This window comes from Empidonax traillii, unplaced genomic scaffold (genome assembly GCF_003031625.1).
Source record: "Empidonax traillii isolate 1590-97213 ecotype Southwest subspecies unplaced genomic scaffold, ASM303162v1 scaffold439:size492302, whole genome shotgun sequence".
In the NCBI taxonomy this organism is placed as follows: Eukaryota; Metazoa; Chordata; class Aves; order Passeriformes; family Tyrannidae; genus Empidonax; species Empidonax traillii.
Genome location: NW_020955632.1, coordinates 388,025 through 406,657, shown reverse-complemented (window position 1 = coordinate 406,657; position 18,633 = coordinate 388,025). Strand labels below are relative to the sequence as shown.

Below are 18,633 nucleotides of genomic sequence, written 5' to 3'. Positions count from 1 at the left end.
AAGATAAATTCCTTTGTTGTAACAAATATGAATGTCTCATTGACAGGTGGATGATCAGAAGAATAAAACTGTCACTTCTCCTGGGAGGCTGGTTGGACTCAATGTCTTCAGTCAGTTTTATTTAGGAGGTTATCGTGAGTATACTCCAGAACTCCTACCAAAGGGACCCAGATTTAAGAATGGCTTTCAAGGTAAAGATTACACCATTTTCAATTCCTTTTAGAATATGTGTTAGATTGTTTTAGTTGCCTTTAAATGAAAGATATAAAATCTCTGTCTTATCAGGAAACAATCTGGGATTTCCTTAGCTGAAATTCCTGTGGCTTTTTCATTATTTCACTACGATAGCCTAAGAAACATGACGCAAAAAGAGTCTTTACTAAATATTTTTAATACTTTCTGTTTCTGCTGAAAATGGAAGTTTGCCATTATATAATCTCCTCTTGTGTGTCCCCGTTCTACAACATCCCTTCAGAAGGACTTCCTTTCCCTGTAGTAGTTTAGATTCTCTTCCCACTGTGACTGGCAGTGCTAGTCTGGGTAATAGCTTTTGTGCTGAAACCTTCTTTCTGATAGGACACCATGAAATCTGATTTTTTTTCCCTAACATTATGATCTAGGTCTCCAGACAGGACCTAAGTAATTCCTCTTGGGAATCGTCTTAGAATCTAACAGATACTAATTTCTGCCTCAAAACTAATATTTGAAGCTTTGTAGAAATCTGACTTCAACTCCTACCAGATCAGCAGTGATGCAAAGGATTTGTTTGTGACACTTTATTTTCATTCCTTATCCCCTTAGAAACAATGTCTTTGATATTTGTGAGGTAAACTTCAATTTGTTTTAAGGACTGGAAAGCCTTTCAAATTAAAAGTAAACATTTTGCAATAGTAACACAAAGTCTGAGTTCTCAGTTATAAAACTGGGGGCACATTATCAAAGACAAGCATAGCAATAAAATTCACTTTCATACACTACTACACTCCATTTGCACTAAGACCATGTAACTGCCTATTTTCCAACCATCACCTTACTTCTTTTTCTTACACAGAAATTTTCTCAAAATCAGTTTCATATCCTATGGTCAACTCTTGTATAGTTATACTTAACATAGCCTCTTAACAGTTTTAAAATTTGTGTATCATAAAACCTAATGTCTGTGCAAGTATTTTAATTGAGTCAATATTTGTGAAGCGCTTCTGCCTTTACTTATGGACATGTTAATGTTAAGGGTGACCAACAGGAATCTCTGGTGCTTCACTTTAGCCATAAACCTTTTGAAACTGTTGCAACTGTATTGTAATGGCCACATTTCTACAAAGGCAGTATGAATAATATTTCAAAACAAAAAAAAACAAAGTTCATGTACTGTTAGTTACCATACTAGTTATTGATTTTTCTCACTCTTTAAAAAAGAAGTATTTTCTACAAAATTTTGTCAATCATGTAGCACATCAACAATTTACTCTTTGACCCTGTCATTCACAATAGTAAGTCTACTATACTTCCTAATTCATTCCATGCTCCAGTTCCCAGCAGCAGCTTGTCTCTCTTCTCCAGGGCATACTGATTTTCAAGGAATCTGCGTTTCTCTATTACCAATATTCTATGACATTTTCTTATGTAGTCAGCATCTCATTTGTTCTTCTAGCTCAGAATTTCCCTAGTTTCATGTCTCAGGATCCTCAGGATCAGAAATAAACCTCCTTAGCTCTTCTCCAGAGTGGGAACTGCAATGCCAATAACATAAAAGAAAATTCTGAACTATTTTTCTTCAGTCAATTTGCAGCTGTAGGGAACTCACAGAAAAACTCTGGAAGTAACAGTCAAGATAAATTTATCCAGCACATAGTTGATTAAACCACTCAGACTTTTGGAAACTGCTTTTGGCTGCTTTTAAATACATGATTTATTAAAACCATTTTGCTTCTAATACCAGAGTGTACCTCTCCTTTTGTAAGCAATCACTATTGGATGAAGAAACATTGAGGCCAGCCTTACTGCTGCAGACTAAATGTTCCCAGCGTCAGTGTGCAATAATTTAGAATTTTTACTCTGTACAGCTACTGTTTCAGACCATTTCCTCCCTTACTTGCATGCCTTTAGCAGTTTTTCAAGTAATTTCCGTGGAGGAGGAGGAAACTGAAAATGTCTCTAATAAGCTGTAATTTAATAATCAAAAGTTGGGGAATTTTAAATTTACGAAATTTGGAGATCAGCACCTATAGACTCTTTTGAAAGGCCTATGGATGTTTGATGAAGAAAACTTCTTTCAGCCCCTGAGAGAAGCTGAAGAAACTAGTAAAGGTAGAGCTCAGATGAAGGAGCCAAATTCATGTGGAGTTTGAGAATCTCTGTGCTTCACCTGAATTTGAGGCTCCTCATGGGTTTACAAGAGCCTTTCGTAAATGGGATGGTAGGATGGTTTACTTCAATGTTTGGCTTTTTTTTCATTTCCTATAACAGTGTAATTAAGGGACCCTTGAGGATTTTCTGAGTGTGTTACAGAGCATACTGCAGCTGCTCTAAAAAGTAAAGTGTGGGTTTTAGGTAGTTGCAAATCTTGTGGTCAGAGACTCAGCCTGCTGATTATGAACAATCTGAAGTGGGAGTATCAAACCAATTTTCTTTTGTTCAGAGGTCTGCACAACTCAACACAATGACTCACACAAAGTGAAATAAATAAGTACTTGTAAAAAGCTGGAAATTAGAGCTGAATTTCTAAACCTCCCATCTCTGAGAAAGGCAGAATGAAATCTGGTGTCAGGGACAAAACAAGAGGGAGAGTTCTGATGTTTCATGCTCTGTGCTACTGTGACAGCAGGATACAGTCTCTCGCCCTGGACACAACTGATGGAGAGCCAGGGCTTGCATGTAGAAATAAGTGAGGAGCAGAGAGAGGAGCAACTGATTGTTCCCGTGATCCTGTAGGCAGGATGAAGTACAGCTTTGGAAGTAATCTGTTCTTTAACAGCAAATACTATTAAATGGAGGAGTAAATAGGCAAAAGAAGCTGTTACCATAAAGCTGAACTGTTGAAGAACCTCCTTCATGCTGACTGAGCCACCTCTTCATATTTTGCAAAAGAAGTAAATAAAATTCCAGGTGTTGTAGTACTTTTATTTTAAGGTGAAGTAAACCCAGAACACAGATAAATTCCAGATAGATACATATGTAGCCTTTTGGTCAAAGTTTAAGTTCACGATAAGCTAGAATGTATTGCAAGCCTGTCACGGTACAGACTACTTATCTTTGTGTTCCTGCATCACAGATGTCATAGAAGGAAAGTGAGCCCTGAACTAGCTTTTATTTGGTCTTACATCTTCCATCACAGTTTGGTAAGATGCATACAGGCCCTTTGGATTTTTGGGTCACAGCTCAGAGCAGTCCTGACAGTCACGGTGGGGACTATCTCCTCTTTTAGACAAACATCCCACTCACAACTGATCAAGAAAAACAGGGGGAAAACAAAGCATTTTAGTACAGGTAGAATTTTAGAAATCTGTAAATTCAGTATGGCATTCAGATAGAAAAGATTTTATCCATGTATCTATTTCTGTCAGTTCTCTTACTGCATTTTTAGCATATCTTCTTGAAAATGACTGCTTTGTGCATTTTTTTGTCAAATTAGTGCCAAGTGTTCACAAGCAGTAAGAGAGACTAGTGAGAAATTTTGGAAAAAATTCTTTGAACGATAAGGATATATTAGAAAAAAAAAAAGAAAAAAAAAGAAAAACTTAAGCTGAGTAGTGAATTTGTATTTCTTACAGTAATATCTGAAGTTTCCTTAATCCATTCTTGGTGAGTCTTTAGTGGTTTGTGAGCTCTGCATGACTGGACTGAAACCTATACAATAAATTGAAAGTTAAAAAAGGTCATTGACAGGAAGCTCCAAGTGTGGTCTAAGGAGTCCCAAGACAAAAGGTTACAAACAAAAAGGTAGTGTATAATCTCTGAGTGGCACTGTCTTGATGTCTGATTTCAGTTTAATTGCATAAAACTCTAATCTTCAGAATCACACTAAGTTTAACTCACAAATTCAGAAGCTTCTTTTGAGTTCCTCTTGCAAACTTGGCTCTGTCAGAAAACCTCTCCATTATTCAGAATAGTTGGCAGCCTCTCAATAAAAGGGGCCCAGAACTGGCAGAGCAAAGGGAATTCAGGTCAGAGAGAAGGTCAGCTGATCCCTCCACAGAAGGTTATATAGTGTTTGCTCCAACAGGCTCAAATTCCTGCTCTGACTCCTTCATCTGCATCCCAGTGACTAAGAATTGGGGGAAAAAAAAAAAAACAGGGAAATTAGGTAAAAGTTTATGCTGAACTTATAAAGCTGGGCCAAAATACTCTTGTACCTACTACTTGCTTTGTTCTAGTGCTCAAGAGCTATTTCTAACCTAGATGGCACAGTTAGACTGTAGCTGGTACAGTTAAACTAGTCATCAACACAAATGCCAGTTTATTTTCCATGATGACCTTAGCAGTCCTTGGGGACTCACTGTGCTTTCCATTGTTTACACAGAGCTCTGGGCTGCTTTTTCTTAGCACTCCAGCAAGACTCAGGAGAACAGAACATGCTTTATCTGTTACTGATAAACAGATGAAACATTAGTTAGGATTTACCAAGCATAAGGTGGCCTAAAAACCAACCCTGTAAAAAGGAAAGAAGCAATAATTCAAAGATTGCAAATAATCATCAAACTAGGCTGTTTTTATATTGCTTATTATGAGTTTCTGAATAACAAGTTATGTGTCAAGATAAACAGAACTACAAAATGTGTGTAGTATGCAAAAGCCTGTCTGAGAAAGCTATTTTTAATAATATTGTTCTAACTGTGGTTAAAATAGTGATCTTGCAATAGATATTACTTATGTTTTGTTCAAAACAAAGTATATGACTATAAAAAATCATATTGTATATGCATTGGGTCTTTCCGGTGCAAGTCTTTTCCTTATGGGATTTCAGTGAATCATGCAAAAGCTCACATTAAGTGATGCTTTAAAAACCAGTGCAATAGTTACTTGCAATCTCCATATCATATCCTTTCCCTGCTTTTAATATTAAGCAGAGAGCCTCTGGCATTCACTGCTGAATAGCTACTATTCTCATGATTTCAGACACTGTAGGAATTCATTACATCTCGGCTAAATTATATAAATCAGATTTAGAAAAGTATGAACATTTTTAAATACAGTGCTGTACTAGTTTAACTAAAGCGGTTTAAAACCTGATTTTTAGTTTTTGTATGTATATTTATGTATGTATCTGGATAGCATTTCTCAAGTGCTTAGGGTTACCTTTAAATGTGACTTTACATCACTTGGATGCTTGGGCATATTTTGAAAAGCTACTTAGGATTTGATCCAAAACTATATACTATATGGTATCAACTTCAGTTTTGCAGAATATAAATTAGCACATGGATCTCTAAACGGAATTCAGAAATACTGATGAATTAAGTTAGGCTAACCATTCTGTGACACCACTAGAAGAGCAGACTCTCCACTGTCCTGTTGTTTGGTTTGGTTTGACTTCCTATGTCTGTTTTAAACTTCATTTCTTTCTTTCTTTCTACTTTTGAGGTTGCATTTTTGATGTTCAAGTTCGTACCAGCATCAATCAAGGGTTTAAATCACCAGGCTCTCCAGAAGGACATCCCAATTCTGGTCGCAATGTTGGACAATGTAAAGATTCCCCATGCAGTTTAATAAAATGCAGAAATGGTGGGAAGTGCATAGAAAGTGGCTCTACTGTTTAGTAAGTATATATATATACTTTTTTTTAGAGTACAAAGTAGACTGACGTCTAGACTAATAACTACAGTAATTTTGTGTGTTGATAATAGAAAGAGCCTAATACAGAGAGAGAGAGAACCAAAGAGGGAAAGAAAAAGAGAGAAAAAGAGATGAACTGGTTCTGCTTCTCTGAAGTGACTGGCATCCAGACTTACTATGAAATTCATGGGAAGAATTAGATGTGTGACAGTTTTTTAAAACAAGTGAGCGGTAAGGTAGCAGAGAAGAAGTAGTGAAGAGGAGAGCTTGACTGTCGTAATGTCTGAATGTGGTTGATGGGGCAAAATAAGTGACCTCTGTTACCTGAAAAAGAACCCCCTTTCTGGAGTAAAACACTGACTGCCTGACATCAGAAATTTCTGAGACAGTTTAAAACTGTAGAAGCTTCAAACATTGTTTGAACTACATCAATTCATCAGACAAGCTGTTCACATGGCTGATCTATGGAATAATAGGTGGTAGCAATGACAGCTCGCCCAGAAGTCAAGTCTGTGGTCTTTCCTGCCTTGTCACTAAATGTAGATGGATCTAAGTGCCCAAGCTGTAAGGCATGGTAAAGAATGAAGTACATTTGCAGTTCCAAATTGCTGTTGTGTGTCAACACTTCCATTGTAATAAATCTTGTTTTCAAACAATTTGTAACACAGCTGTAAAACCTTTGCTGATGAGCAGTTTTTATTTTAAAAATATCTGCCAAGATTAATTATACTTGCTTCCCCTCCTGTGCTTTCACGTGTGTTCATTTATTTACGCACATTTGCAACATTTTTTTAGAAAGAGAAAAGTGCTGATTTGAAACTTCTGAAGACACAGACTGAAAACACTGCAGATAACAAGACAGATTAGGATGAAGAAAACCAGGCTTCACACCGTGGAGCCTCTGTGTATGATGCTTCATAAAACAACAAAGACCTGTCCTTCTGTGTGCTGCAAAAAAAGTTTGCATACCTGTCAAGCTAAAAATATTCTACTGACTCTGTATTGGAGAGAGAATTACAGGGTAATTGGTTTTGCTGCCATGACACAAATCACCTGTAAGAGAACCACTACACAACTAGTGCTTCTAAAGCTAGTAAGGCCATACCAAAATTTGGAAAATTTACCCTGAGATTCAGCATACAGTTTCCTCCTTGTTCCCTTTATGAGCATATTTATATTCTCCTTGAAAGATATAATTTGGGATTGCTTTCCAATTGTTGAGCTGCAGTATGTCTCAACTGTCCCAACTGCATTTTGCATGATCCTGCCAGAGTTAAACCCTTACATTCAGAGTCTTTGATTTTTCTAAAGAACAAGAAATGATAATGGCCCTCTTTACACTTCCGAGGATATTAGAGGAGATACACAACCAAAATTGCGAGAAAAATAATAAATATCATAAATGTCAGCTGAAGCATGCCCCTTCCATTCAACTCCCTAAATCCTTGCTTCAGCAGCTTATCCAGACATGCTAAGACACCTTAATGTCTATAAGGGACACAGAACCACCAACAGCACCATGTAAACCACATTTGGAAAGCAGATGGCAGGCTAGAGTGACAGCTGGTGACATGAAAACATTGATATTTGATATTATAGGCAGAGTTCTTTTTCATCATTACAGTTTAATAATTTGTATTCCAAATCAGTTTAGGGATTGTTATAAAATTTGTGGGCATTCGGGGGTTGTAACTGGTCTTTTCTAGGTTTTGTCTGTTTGTTTTTAACTTAAAGTGACCTGCTACTGAATTATATTTCTGTCTTCGTATTTCAGACAGCAAGGCCTTCACATGCTATGTGTACGTGCATGCACATGTCTCTCATAAAAAAAAAAAAAAAAAAAAAAAAAAAAAAAAAAAAAAAAAAAAAAAAAAAAAAAAAAAAAAAAAAAAAAAAAAAAAAAAAAAAAAAAAAAAAAAGTGAAACATTGCCAAAGAGGTGTGGATATAGTTTACATATAATTTCTATCAGTGCGCAGCAGCTATCAATACCATCTCACATTTTCTCAGAGGGAGCTTCCTTCTCTTTTAAAATCATCGGTGTTCCTTTGAAGAGTAGAGTCCTTGAGGGACTGGATTTGCGCTCAAATATTTTTTTCTCCTGAAATAAAATCTCTCCAGAGGTTTCTGTTCCTATTTTGAGCTATTTTTATGTCCTGCTTTCATCACCCTGCCAGAAATTGTGCAATGCTCTTAAGCTGTAGATTCAGTTGCTATAGGGATAATGCTTTGATTTAAATAAAACCAGAAATACACAGAATTAAACTTTACATTCTGGCCAGTAACAGAGCACAATTGCTATGTTTTAATAAAATAAAGGGGAACTATTTTATTAATAAAATGAAAAATCTGTTTTTCAAGGGACAATAATATTCCCCATTATTTTATTTATGACACAGAATCACAGAAGATAGAAAACCATATATAACAAGATTGCCTGTGATGTGTTATCACATCAGCTGTGTTATCAGCAACTGCTTGTTGCTGAAGTAAGAGAAAAAGAGTGTCTTGTGTGCACTTTGAGCAGAACATCAGACATAATGGAGAGGATTCAGTTTGCTAAACGTAAGCACATAGTGTCACTTCAGATACCCCTGGGTAGACTGTTTGGCCATCAGCTGCTGCTTCAGAAGAGCTTAGGACTTGCATAAGTCTTGTGTTGTATCTCTAAGCCTCATGTGGGTTTCTCAGTACTCTGTAGCTTTCAAAGAGCATCGGCCACTCAGGTTTAGGAAATTAAATCATACCTCTATATGGCAGAGGTACATCCCATAAAATGAGCTGTTGTAGTCTCATTATTAGGCTAGATTCAATTAGAACAAATTTTCAATGCCCATTTTACATATAGACTCCTAAATTCAGGTGTCAGAATGCGCAGAGCTGAACTCCTCCTTATTTGTTTGATTTGACACCATATTTGCATAACCATAGAAAGTTCCGTATTTGTTAGCATTGAGAATGATATTTTAAACATGATAAATTGAATGTAAAAATACTTTTTGTTTAGATTAGGAAACCACACTGGATTAAGCAAACTTTCCAATTCTTCACAAATCTTTTAGCACCTTTAGTTATATTTTAGAATTTGTTAGTTATATTTTTAGAATTAGTAAGGTTCAAGAAATGCTTCTGGTTTGACTAGGATTTTGTGTAGTAATACGGAGACATATTTCTTACATAGTTTGTAAAATAAGATTATTTTGCAATAATTTTTTTAAATGCATAAATTTTTATATTAAAAAAAATTATGTTTTGTCCATAACCAACAGCGACATACACTTATTGTCCTTGCTTTTTTAGAAACTGCGTTACTTGTTTGAGATCTAATTTTGGCTTTGGTAAGGGACTTTGAACTTGGAAAACCATTCTATGAATATTACATGACACTGTTAAGAATCTGACAAGACAACAAGAAGACGACGACATTAAATTAAACCACCCTTGAACTTCCTATATACAACTATTTCAGAATTTGAAGTGGTATCTGAAATTTCCAGAACTGAAAGTGAACTTCTGTTATATTTCGCTGGGATATGTAATTTGAGAGTTCTTGCTTCCTAAACTGGCTGACTGCCATGTAAAAGCTGTGAAGGACACCCTATTAAGTGTGTACTTAGTAAGAGTCCTTTGCAAAAAACTTGAGGATTCAAGGTTACCCAGTTTGTTCTCAGACACACTATTAAAGTTGTGAAGGAAAGACTTTCTACCCTTTCCCACTTAAAAACATGATTTAGAAAAAGTAAGACATGTTTTGGCAGTTATTCTTGAGAAACTGGAGTATAGAAGAATTAATTTAATTCATGTTCTTCAAAAAGCCTGAAAATACAGAAGTGTTTTGCAGTAACATTTAGCTCCTAGGACACATAAACTCAGAGTATCTCCAGCTGAGCTAAGCATATAAGATCCCATCACAATCAGTGGAGGTCCAAGCTCTTCCAGTTGTCTAAACATTGGCATTCTAATAGCAGAGGTCTTGGGATACCTTTTCTGGTCTTCATAGCGTGTCCAGAAGAGCACAAGTCTTCTGCAGTTCTTCTGTTTTATCTGCTAGCTTCATACATCTCTTAGATACACCACGTATCAGATGGCAGATACCATAAGTCTCATGGCATTAAATGAATGCAGGACCTTATCTTCAGAGTCATGCATGTGTTATTTGTAGGATGAATGGTGCTCCAGTTCCTGTGACTGTTTCAGCTGGATACCCACTGATTGCCATATGAGCTCAGGCAGCTACTTGAGGATCCCATTTCCTAAATTTGAGCAGTGATCTCCATCAGAAACTTATCTTGCTGATCTCAAACTGCTTCTCTCATATATCTGTAAGAAGGCAACTGGAGGCACCTAACGTAACATAAAATTAGCTGTCTTGATCTCAGAATGAATCTTGCCTCTTACCAAAGAAATACCAGAAGTGTCTGGATGATGCTCTACTTTTAGGTAGTTCTACAAGAAGCAGGGAGTTGGACTCAACAATCCTTATAGGTCCCTTCCAACTCGAGGTATTCTGTTTTGAAATGAGTCTTTAAATCCCTGAGAATCAAGGCACTAGTGATGTTGCAAGCTTATTAGGTTCTCGTGGTCTGGAAAAACAACAAGCAACCAAAAAGATATAAACTAGACCAGCATGACAGGCCACATGATGGGAAGAATGTGACATGCTGCCTCTTCTTCTATCCCTCTGAAGATTAGGAAATTTTGGATCTAAACTTCTCAACACCACACAAACTTGCTTAGGAGTGTTTCGTTTGTTCATAGACCATTGCCACTGTAGGCCAGCAAACATGTTCAGCTCTGTGCAAATAGTTTTCAACTCATTTAAAAGCTTTTGCTAGGTCATGAAACAAAAGAATTAAAAGAAATTTAGACAGACATATGCAGACACAAGCAAGGGAAAGGGGAAGAACCCTCACATATGCTGCCCAACAGCAGTAGCTTCAGCTCCAAACACCCTGTCTCACAGCCTAAGAAAGGGAATTGTTTGCACTCAGGACTATTTGCACTCAGGGAGTTAAATTACTTCACCTTCTCAGTAGCTTTCATGCCTCAAAGCATAACATTTATAGCTGAGACAGAAAGCATTCTGACACTGACTTTGATGAATTGAGGTGTTTTTGCTTTTGCAGGGTCCTGTCCTCTTTTTCCCTTCTTTCCGAATAGCTGTTTATCACTCTGAAGAGTTTGTTGGAGGTTTTGTTTACATGTTGTTTGATCTGAAGGCAGAAGTTTCATAGGCTCCTTATTATCTTTTATCCAAAAACAGTGAGGTGATTAATGGAGGAAATGTAGCTCAGTGAGTTCAAAGAAAAAGTCAAGATTTTGCACATAGAAAAAAACCCCAAAGACTGGCTAAGAATCAATCAAAATATATGAGATTTCATTCTTAGCCTTGAGAGAGAAACCTTCCAGGAAAAATCCATAAGTGCTTTTATTCAGGGGAAAATTTCTTCTATCATAAAATGTTACTAAATTCTAAAATACAAATAGGTCTAACAAATTTCAACTCTTTAGTAAGGAGGGTATTCTTTGTGCCAAGTGTATTCTGCATTTAAAAATTTCTCTAAAATTCATACTGATTTTAATTTAGATGTTAATGTGATTTTTTTGTCTGTGTGTTTCCCTGACCTGGATGAAAGAAAGGCATAAAGAGTAGCAGACAACAACAATTCCAGTGATTCAGTCTGTTTAGAGAATTTGCTTATGCTGTAGATTTACAATCATAGATACGTGAAACTCAGATTGTCGCCTCTTTCATGGTTGGACCCACTATTCTTTTTCGACCAAGTGCTTCAACAAACCTACTTCTAATGTGCCAGTTATAAGAATTTATCAAATTAATCAGTGAAAGGCAGTTGCTGACAGACTTCTGTAAGTAGTTAAAATTTCAAACAGGTAGCAATTTCACATATGCTAACATCTGGTTTTATTTTTGTGGCTGCTCTTAGCTGCTTACCTTTTCCCTTTAATGTTCACTTAAACTCCTTCTAAATTATGAAGCCAAGGCCTTTTTGAGTTATTTATAGAGCAAAACACACAATAAAAAAAAAAACACCTACAAGCCCTTCTTTTTTTTCAACAGATATTAATATTGTAATCTTAAGATGCAAAATAAAATGTTTCCTATTAAGTACATTTTTATAATAAAATGAATACACAAAAAAGTTGAATGAGGAACTTTTCTGTTAACCAGTCTGGATCATATTATTAAACACAGGTAACTAAACTTGCAAATCTTGATTAGATTGTTACTGACATATTGATTTCTTTTGATAAAAATATTGAATTCTTTCCTCTCACTTACCCTCCATAGCTGTGACTGCCTCTCTGGATGGAAAGGTGCATTTTGCACAGAAACAGTGTCAGTATGTGAACCTGAGCATGATCCTCCACATCGGTGTAGGCAAGGTGGTACCTGTGTGCCACTGCCTAATGGTTACACATGTCACTGTCCTCTTGGAACAACTGGTACCTACTGTGAACAAGGTATGTCAAACGGATGGTGCATTCGACAGTTATGGGATAACGCATAGACATAGAATCACAGTATTTTGCAATATATTGATTAAATGTGACAGGGACACAAAGTACAAAACAGATTTTGCTTACAGAAAGTGAATTTAGAAGTAATTTCAAGCTATGAATTTTTAGATATTGTTTTCGTACTCTTCTCCTTTTTAACACCATTTTTTCCTTCCATTTTTTCAAATCATTCAACCACATTCACAGGCAGTGTGGACATGATTTGTTAGATACCAAGGGGAAAGGAAGCATTGCAGATAAATGTCATAGTGCTTAGTTCAATTCCCAAGCTCACCATAACAAAGTATGATGAGAAATACACTTGAGATGTCAGCACTACTGCAGAAAGGGGAAGCATCTGGGACCTTATCTAATTTCTACTGATGCTAATGGAGATGCTCCTGATGACTTCACTGGCTATTAGGTAGGAAAGCACAGATAATGATGACAAAAGATGCCAATAGCATGGTAAAAATCTTCAAGTGACTATTCTCCCTAGCTTGCTTTCAACATGTCACCCTCAAAATATGTCCTCAGTTTGCAGGTTTTGCATTTCTTACCCTTATGTATAGGAATCCTTTGTCTGTTCTCTTCTCTGAGACATTAAACAAATGAATATTCAACAATGTGGAAACAAACACATGTGCTACAAGCTCAGGGACTTTTCCTGTAAATGAACAAAGTGTCCTGAGTGTAAGGACATGCAGTACAGTCCGCACCCTCTACTTCTCAGCTCTTAGATTCATGTCAGTATTGTACAGGCTTATGTTTTTTCTTTGAGAAACTCTCTGCAGAACTTTTGGAGAACTTCAGTTGCTATTAAATAGCCCACTTTCCAAACTGCTTGTCAAGGTCCAGCCTCCCTTGTTGTGCGAGCTGCAAGCACAAAACTGAGAAGCTGAACTGCATCTGACCTGATTTGCAGTCCTCACACTATAGATGGATAGTTTTAAAATCCCATTACATTTTGAATGAAAAAGAATACAGCTTCTGGAAAGTCATTGTTAAGTTCCTTATTCCATGTAAGACTGTGCTTGCTTTATTGCCTCTGCTGCAACAGCTGTTCAAGGCTCTTTCTATGAACTTTTCAACTTTGAATTCTCATTTCAAGTGAGGTTTCCAAAAGTGATGCCATCTGGATCCAGGATACTGATCACCAGGACATGTGCTATACATAAAGCAGGTGATTAATCAGGTAAACTCGCCTGTGTTCTGGTTTCAGAATAGATTTGGATCTTCTTATGATAGGCACTATTATCAGTAAAAATAGTTTATATCTGAGCAATAGAAAATTGTATTTCTTGTAAATTGTCTTCCTTTTAGTAATTCCTCCACCTGGTAAACACATTAGAGGTTTTCTCTGTTTTATTTAAAGGACTACTTCTTTTTATGAATAGGGACTATGGATCCTGACCAAACTCTTTGCCCTGTATTTCACCTTACTCTGGCAGAATAATGAATTATCATGGGAGTTTTCAAAGAGCATTTTGCTCTTTTAGTGGGTGGCAAATTGCTAAAAAACAGCTGCTTATCAAGATTGAATACCTTATCTCTGGATTAATGGTGGTTATTGGAGCCAAAAGAAAAAGAGACAGAGAGCAATGAACAGCCCAAGGGACCAAGAGAAAACAAAGGGTAATTAAATGATGGAGACTAATGAATGTTCAAGAAGGAAGGAAAAAAGTGTGGAAAAAAAAGACAGAAGAGATTTATGAGGCAAAAAAGAAGCAGAGTAGAATAACAAAGAGGGCTTCAACAAATAATTGCAACTGGAAAATACAATACAACAGTATGGATTGCACAGGAATAAGTCAGGTGAAGTGAGTAAATGGGGCATTAGGGGTAGAACCACACTAATACAGAATAGTACTCTGACCACAAATATTAAGGGTACTTAGAAACAAACTGGAAATAATAAAACAATTATGTGCCTAGAAAACACTAAAAATGTTCTAGGTTCTTTATGAACTATGTACATGAGAAATGAGAGATGAAAGCATATGTACAGGTGAAGATGAAACTGTTCTTAACCGTGATGTGTCCTGCTTAGAGCATCAGCTCAAACCACCAAGGATGCAAGGACTGTCAGCACAGAGATACAGCACATTATGGTTAAACTTTACATGTCTGAACTGTCCTAACAAGTGTTCAGTAGCTGGAAAACTAAGAACAAGACTAAACCCATGGAGAGCAAGATCAGTTAACACAGTTTTCATGACACATATGGTCTGAAATTCACAGTGCTTGCTTGATCATCTCACAATGATCATTGCCAAAATGTAAATACTGAGCAATAGTCTCGGGAGGTTGCAGTAAGATGTGTGTTAAATCATATATTTTAGAGGAATTAGAAGAATCAATCTACTTGATAAAGAGATAGTAGCAGTTTCAATTACTCTGCATTTTCTATAGGCTGTACACAACCAACTAATATTCAGCAAGTAATGCACAGGTATTTTGTAGTCTGAAATGCTGAGGGGAAATATTTCATAGTATACTTGAACTTGCCAAAGCAAGTGCCAGGACTTGCTTTTCCAGGAGAAAGATCAAGAGGTTTAGCAGGTAGGAAGAAGCCTGTGAAATTTAAGACCAGCTTTGGAAAGGCAAGCACCCATAAGGAATACTAGGAAAAGCAGAGAGAGATGTAAATTAGATCTGAATGGGTCTTGTCAGGCAAGGCAGAGTAATACACTTACTTAAGAATAATTTCAAGCTCCGCTTCTTGGGTGTACTATGTTGACCAGACCTGTTAACATTCGTAAGACAGGATGCTTCTTCAAGAGTGTTGGGTTTCTAAAGTTAACACTGGTGTAAACAAACAAAAAAATTAATAATTTATACTTCCAGAAATAAAAGTAGTTGTAATGAAATGGGAAGGAAATGGAAGATTAATACAGGAGTCTTTTTTACTTAGTGTTAACATTGCCATTTGGACTCAAAGTATTTTCATGTTTGTGGCACATGAAACAGCAAAGAATGCTGTTGCACTGGTTTGAAAATGTCACAGCTGTGACAGTAACACAGCAAAGACAGTCCAGTTCCTGAAGTGCATAAATGACAACCAAACATTGGCAGGATTAGGTATATGGGGGAATTAGTTTATTCTAGGTTTTTTTAAAAAATAGTTGTGTTTTCCACAACAACAAAATATGATGCTAATAAAATATTTTGTTCATTTGATTCAAAGTTTGCAACTGAAATACCACTCTAAATTGTCTTCTGGTTAAGAAGTGAAGCCTTAACCTGAGCAGCATATAATTCAAGTATTTCATTAACACACAGTGTTCAAAACCAACAAGAGGTTCCAGTTCCCAGTACTTTGTCTGGGGAGTCTCCTGCATGACTTTGCACACCACATTCCTGCTTATTCCACTTGTATTAATGAATACCTTTGTACTTAGATCTCTCAAACAGCTTCTGAAGAGGGAGAAGTCTCTAAGGACCCGGTTGTTTAATTCTCCTGAAAGTATATAGTAGACCTATTGGCATCAGCATGACCACTACACTGAGAAACAGTGACCAAGATAAATGTCAAGGATGATTCTTCCTGAGGAATAAGAAACAGTCTAAAACGCTTTTGCTGCAGATAGTTTGATTTGCTGGACATTGTTATTACATTTGTGAATACAATATTTTTCTTATATTTAGCAATTACAAGAAATGCAAACTTCAAAAATACAGACATTATCCATAATGCCTGTCTGCAATTATATTCTGATCTCTACTAAATTCTATCTTAGCAGCCTATACCTCTGATAAGAACAGTGTCCCTGTGTGAGGCTGGTAATCCTGTCTCCAGCAGTAGACAATAATGAAGTTTTAAAGTAAAAATAAATAGAGCAACTATATTCGACATCTCCCTGAAGTACTCTTCTAGCATCTAAACATTTGTGCCTTTTTTATTTATTTATTTATTTATTTATTTTTCTTGCCACTTATTTTAACTGATTAAATCAAGTCTCTCATCTTGGCATAAACAGTATCACTAAAGGTAGGGAAAAACTTGAGCAAAAATAAATTTGAAGACAATGAAGTTTCTCTGACATTAAGCATTGATATGTATTTACACATATGATAGAACTTCTCTAGGTACTAAGTGTATTTATTTCCTAGATAATTTTGTAGAGGAATTAAGAAAACCTGCAATACCAGATTAGTTAACTGGAAATTTCACAGACCTGATAATGTTCTCATTTAAGGGGGCAGCGATGTAATATTTGAAAGATTCTATAGATGGCACTATTGGAGAAGACTTGCCAGTGGAGAAAATAAACATGGTTTTCATATCAATATTTCTATACATTTTAAATTATTCAATCGTTTTCTCTAGCAGGATTAGTTTTGTGACACATACATTTATAAAATCTATTAAAATAATTTTTCTTGACTTCAAGGCATGATAATAAAATGCTACTGCCTTTTTCAAAAAGAAATGAGTTAATAAATAGATTTCTTCAACTATATATTAGTCTCCGAATTCCATAGCTACAAATACTGCCTGTCAACATACAGCTCTTGAAGAACTGAAAGCAAATGTAAAGAACTTTTCATTGTTCTGTCCTTGATTTAGTGAGATACTTGTCAAGCAATAAGGCCATTTCCTTGATGAACAAATGGCAAACAACTTCCTTGGGCCATATTGATCAGCTCAAGTCAACTTTCTAGATATATTCTGACATCAAATTCCATTATTCTGATACAAAAATACAGCAAAATTTTTGATAGTACCTGAAAAACCGACAGAAAAGAAAAAAAAAAGTAATGACAATTCTATAACTATTTAATCCATCTTCACAGTCACGGTGAATGAATGAAAAATAGAAAACTGACTTTTGAAATTATTTTAGTTATAAATATCATTTTCTTTCTACATAATCCAGAATGTTACTTGACATATTTTGACTGCTATTGTAAGACAGATTAATTCACAGTATGATCTAGCTCAAGACTTGACACACACTGAAGCACGTAGACATGCATACATATGTTGGATTTATCTGACAGTGCAGTTAGATTTGCACAAACTATTTCATAGCTACTATTTGGAAAGTTTTGTTTTGTTTTATTTTATTTAAAGGACTACTGCAGGCACTTATTAACTTGCTGAGTCACAGTGACTATTTCCACTGTTATTTCTTGAAACCTTGAGGCAACATGAGAAAAGCTTTAAATAGTAGCTACTGTAGTCCTATCTTATAAGGATAAAATGTGCTGTTTGTTTTACCCAAAAATCAATATAAGCTTTGAAGTTTGCTAGTAACAGTTCAGTAAATGTAATATTCATGATAGGCACAAAGAAACATGCATTTGTAATATTTTCTGTATAATTTTAAAGGCTAAGTAGAATAAAGTGAATTATCTACTTACATACATCCTATATATACTCAAGGGAAGCCATGTATGACACAAGGAAGGCATTGACAATGCCCTCCGCACCAGGTCAGCCATGTCATCGTGGGATGTAATGTCCCAGGAAAAATTCCATCATTTACTTACCATTCCCAGCTGAATAAGAACAAGATACAGTGAGCTAACTAGCACTTAGTAAGATGACTCTGGAACTATTTAGACTTCCTCTATGAGCATGAAAGATTTGCTGGAAATATCCTTCTCACCTTACTTTGTGAAGGTGTTCATAGTTAGTTAATTATTTAATTAGTTAATGTTGGGAACTGGTTTTAAAGGCAAAGCACCTAGATTTAAGCGTCTACATGTGAGTTCAATACATAAGTTCCCATTATAAATGTCTAATCAGTAGAACCAGTGAAGCTATTTAATTAACAAGAAACTTTTCTAAACGTCAATGCTTAGTGCTGTTTGAGATGCCTTGGTATTCAAACTTGCATCCAAAAGCATCAAGATGGGAATTCACAGATATGGCACAAGATCTGTTGGACGCCTGGGCTTTTCTGTAATGGCACATAAAGGTAAGGCAATAGAGGTTGTGAAAAGTAGGTATCTACATTTAGGAAATTGAATGGAGCCTTGGAGGAGGCTACTTCAGGAACACGTTAATTTCCTTACAGGTCTGATACCTGTGTTGCACAGTGATGACACTCATTTGCCAGAGAACAGGACCTGTTTACACAGTATTACATCCCTTTCAGCTTGCAGCTGCCAACTGCTGCAGGTCCTGTGCTTGCTGTTGTACCAGTCAGGACCTTGTGGATGGCTTGGATGCACTACAACATCTCAGTGGCAAGTGACAAACATGGTTAAGCAGCTAAATCCTGTCTTACATCATAGTTGACCATAATGGGTATCTTCCTGCCTATAAATGATATGTATAGACAGCTTAATGAAAGTGCCTTAATGCCAAAACTAATACCTCCAGTTTAATAGT

General features: G+C 36.2%; 1 protein-coding gene across 1 annotated transcript in view; it reads left to right on the top strand.

The window, feature by feature from the left end:
* The window catches only part of LOC114062842 (protein eyes shut homolog), a 109,612-nt gene that overhangs the window by 76,124 nt on the left and 14,855 nt on the right, over nucleotides 1-18,633 (top strand). Inside the window, exons 6-8 of the mRNA XM_027894711.1 lie at nucleotides 47-191; nucleotides 5,581-5,755; nucleotides 12,082-12,254. Coding sequence (XP_027750512.1) covers nucleotides 47-191; nucleotides 5,581-5,755; nucleotides 12,082-12,254 — 493 coding nt within the window. The remainder of the gene's footprint in view (nucleotides 1-46; nucleotides 192-5,580; nucleotides 5,756-12,081; nucleotides 12,255-18,633) is intronic.